Source organism: Microtus ochrogaster, assembly GCF_000317375.1.
Source record: "Microtus ochrogaster isolate Prairie Vole_2 chromosome 14 unlocalized genomic scaffold, MicOch1.0 chr14_random_3, whole genome shotgun sequence".
In the NCBI taxonomy this organism is placed as follows: domain Eukaryota; kingdom Metazoa; phylum Chordata; class Mammalia; order Rodentia; family Cricetidae; genus Microtus; species Microtus ochrogaster.
The window spans coordinates 12,312,156-12,316,031 of record NW_004949098.1 but is presented as its reverse complement, the minus strand read 5'-3'; the positions used below and the strand labels follow the sequence as shown (position 1 = coordinate 12,316,031).

Genomic DNA, 3,876 nt, shown 5'->3' with positions numbered 1-3,876 from the left:
CCGATCCGAGCCCCCTTTGACTTAATTCTAAGAGTCATAGTTGTCCGCCTCGCGCCTAGTCGAACTTCACAGCTCACTCTGCTGCCAGTTCACCTAGTAACCCCAGTTCTCAGGCGAGTTAGCGCCTGAGCGCGACCCGGAAGGAGAACCCGCCCTTCCGCCTTCGACTCGCCAATCACCGCGGGCTCCCCTTTTCGCAGCCGGGGTGAGGCCCACCCTCAGGGAGCCGCCTGGTATGGCCCAGGGTAGTAGCAGGCGCGTGCGCAGTGGCGTCGGGGGCCCTTCCGGTGCGCAGGGCACAGGCAGGGTGTACGGACGCGGGCGCGCTCACTAGCACGCACGCCCTCCTCTCGCGCCGCCGCGGTCGTTCCCGCGTCCACCAGCCGCGCCGTCACTTCGGCAGAGATGCTGCGGGCCTGTCAGTTATCCGGCGTGACCGTCGCGGCCCAGGTGAGCGTGGGGTCCCCCCGAGGGGGCGCGTGGTCACACTGACTGCAGACTGCCAACGGACGACGGGAGAGGCGTCCATGATGCGCAGCCCCTGGGCAGAGGCGCGCCGAGGATGTCAGGGCGGGAAACTGAGGCAGTCCACTGGGGCGGCCAGTCGATTGGAATGACTAGAGTCTTATTGCTGAAGAAGCGGGCTGGGGTGTGGAGCGCTCGCGGGGAGGCGGGTGTGTGCTGCCGAGGCTTGGCCTGGTATCCAATCAGTACCTCGTTGCTTCAGTCTGGGACCAATCCTGGCCGCCGGTGTCTGGGCCGCCGGTTGGGCACGTGATAGGTTTCCAATCGTGAAGGTCGGGGCGGGAGAACTACAATTCCCAGCAGGGATTGCTTCTGAGGGCTTGTTGCATCTCTAATAAGTAGGTTCCTGGACTGGAGGAGAGGCTGCCTTTTAGTGGTCAAGGTTGCAGTTAATCTGGGTGGGTTGCTTTTGTTTTCGTAGTCTAGAGCACCTTTGAGCTATTCTCACTCTACAATAAAAAGAAAGATTTTTTTTCGTTTCTGGATCTTAAACTTCTAGTGCTTGAGGAAGGACAAGAGTCGTGACCTTGTGTTCATTTCTAAGATTAGATTGGGGATCAGTGTCTCTAAGCACTTAGAACCGTGTCTGACATTCAGGTATCCTAGGCACTCTGTTTTGCTTTTATTTAAAAAATTTCATAACTATTAATATAACTTTCTACTGTTGAAAATAAAAATCTTGTTTCCATTGCTCAGGATTTCCAGAAAATTAATACTTTGACGAAAGGTTGTGAGAAAAATAGTGGAAAGTCGAGCAGTAATTGGATAAAATCCCTAGACCGGCCCTCTAGAACGATAGAAGTTAAGCGGTTTTCTTTTTGTTTTTGGTTTTTCGAGACAGAGTTACCCAGTTTATCCCTGGCTGCTCCAGATGGAACAACTCGCTCTGTAGACCAGGCTGGCCTCGAACTCAGAGAAATTCACTTGCCTTTGCCTCCCGAGTGCTGGGATTAAAGACGTGCGGTACCACCGCCCTGCAAACAGTTTTGTTTTGTATGTTTGGTTCTCTCCCTGTCCATCAGTTTCTTGCATAGGGAAATGAGAGCCGTGTTAATTTTCTATTGGTATTTATCAAACAGTTTGTAACAACACCCCCATTGATTGCCATCCCATCATGTTCAGAGTAAAGTCTAGGCTCTTCTCACACCTTGTTTTATATCCTGTCCATCACTGTCTTTTACAGTAGCACCTCCAGCAGACACATCACGGGTGGGTTTTTTTTGTTGTTGTTTTGTTTTTGCTTTGAAGTCTTCACAGGTCTTTGCTTGACTCACCCCCTTTATGCAGGTACTTTCTTAATAAATGTGCCTTCCCTTTGGAGCTGCCTTTCCTTTCTGAAGTGGACGTGGGACCACTCTTCTGTACATCACTCTCACTTTGCACCTGAGCATTTGTATGTCAGCATTACCTGACATATGTGTGTTTCCTACATTTAAAATGTAAGTTGCAAGTTAAATGTGGTGTTACATGCCTGCAATCCCCTGCCGGCAGAGGGGTCCAGCTAGGTCTCTAGTTAAATCTCAGGTCAGCCCGGTCTACCTATAGGAAGATCCTGCCCCATAAAAGTTGTTAAACTCCACAACTAGACTGTGCCTATCTTGTTTGATGCTGTATTTCCAGTAGTGACAGCTTCTTCTAGATGCTCAGTAAATGTGACATGCTTGAGTGAGCTATTTTTTTTTTTTCTTACTCTCAACAAGTGCCCTGACTTTGAAACCCACCCTTAGGCTTTAGAGCCTCTGGTGGTGTATTAAGTTAGGGTTCTCCAGAGAAACAAAATGTGTGTGTGTGTGTGTGTGTGTGTGTGTGTGTGTGCCTATAGAATGACTGACTTATAAGGGCTGAGTTCACATAGTTCGGGAGTTGGTAAATCGAGACTGCAGTGTGGGTTGGCAGAGGAGAGACTGGGGGAGCCAGGTGCAGTTGCACTCTGCAGGCCAGCCATATGGAAACTTGGGAGAGCAGCTGGCACAGCTCCAGCCCAAAGGCCCTGTGCTGGGGAAGTTCTTGTTTTTATTCTAGGAGGCCTTCAGCCGTTTGCCTGAAGCTCACCATGTTATAGAGGGCAGTCTACTTTACTAAAAAGTTCACCACTTTAAATATTAATCTTAGTCAAATACACACGTGTGTGCGCATGCGCGCACACACACACACATACACACACACACTCACAAACGCACACATACACTCACACTCACACACGCACTCACACACACTCACACACGTACACACACGCTCACACACACACTCACACACGCACACGCACTCACACACACGCACTCACACACACTCACACACACACTCTCACACACGCACTCACACACTCACACACACACACGTACACACACGCTCACACACACACTCACACACGCTCACACGCACACACTCACACACACACACACTCACCCATCACCATCAGAGATATTACTTTTTTCATTCTTAGTCTCACTTCAAAATCCTTGAATTTTTACGTGTATTTATTTTTAAATATTGTTCTCTCTTTTTTTTTAGAAATGTGTTTTTAAGTTCTTCCTCAGTGTTTTTCTCCCCTAGTCCTTGTACTGTAACACAAGGTTCAATCTTTTAGAGGTGATCATTAGATCTAGAGGACCTGAGCTTTGAGTCTGGGCTAAGCCTCTCCCACGCCTCATACTTGGAAGTAGTCATTTGCTCATGTCATCCTCGCTTGATCTAGGCCAGAATATCGAGAATTAATGTCATAAGCTTTCTTTGCTTATACTTTAAAAGAAGAGGGGAGGGGCCGGAGAGATACTCAGTGGTTAAGAGCTGCTGCCTATTCTTCCAGATCCATGTGGCCTGCAAGTGTAACCTCCAGTTCCTCTGGATCTGATGCTCTCTTGTGGCCTCGCATACAACATGGTGTATAGAGACACATGCTGGCAAAGCATCCGCACACATAAATACAAATAAAGAAAGAAATTTAAATGTCCTAATTCAGTTTGTCCTTATAATACTTTTACAGTGTTTTGTTACTTAAAAAGTTTTTATTTAAAATGCTTTTTCATACAATCTATTTTGATCAGATTCTCCCTTCTCCCCTAGTCCTTCTCTATCCAAGTTCATGTTCTATCAACAAAACAAAAAGTAGGGAAAACAAAAAATAAACAGAAAAGGACAAACTTTAAAAAAGAAAAGTAGAAGCAAAAAAAAACTCAAGAAAAATGAAAGTACACACAAAACATGTGCTTCATTTTGTGTTAGTCAACTACTCCTGGGCTTGGGGCTGCATTAGAGTGTGGTTGATATATATACCCAGTGGCGCTCTGTAGACGTAAGTCACAAACGATGCCACAGCAGTTTGGAATTATAATTAACAGGGTAGTATTTATT

General features: G+C 47.2%; 1 protein-coding gene across 10 annotated transcripts in view; it reads left to right on the top strand.

Moving 5' to 3' along the window:
* The first annotated feature begins 239 nt into the window (after window positions 1-239).
* Window positions 240-3,876, top strand: part of Immt (inner membrane mitochondrial protein) — a 50,062-nt gene continuing 46,425 nt past the window's right edge. For 2 of the 10 annotated variants that reach the window (XM_026787976.1, XM_013352852.2), the window contains exon 1: window positions 240-450. In XM_026787976.1, coding sequence (XP_026643777.1) covers window positions 406-450 — 45 coding nt within the window. In that variant the 5' untranslated portion in view covers window positions 240-405. The remainder of the gene's footprint in view (window positions 451-3,876) is intronic. The other 8 variants (XM_013352854.2, XM_005364750.3, XM_013352855.2 and 5 more) reach the window with 6 other exon arrangements.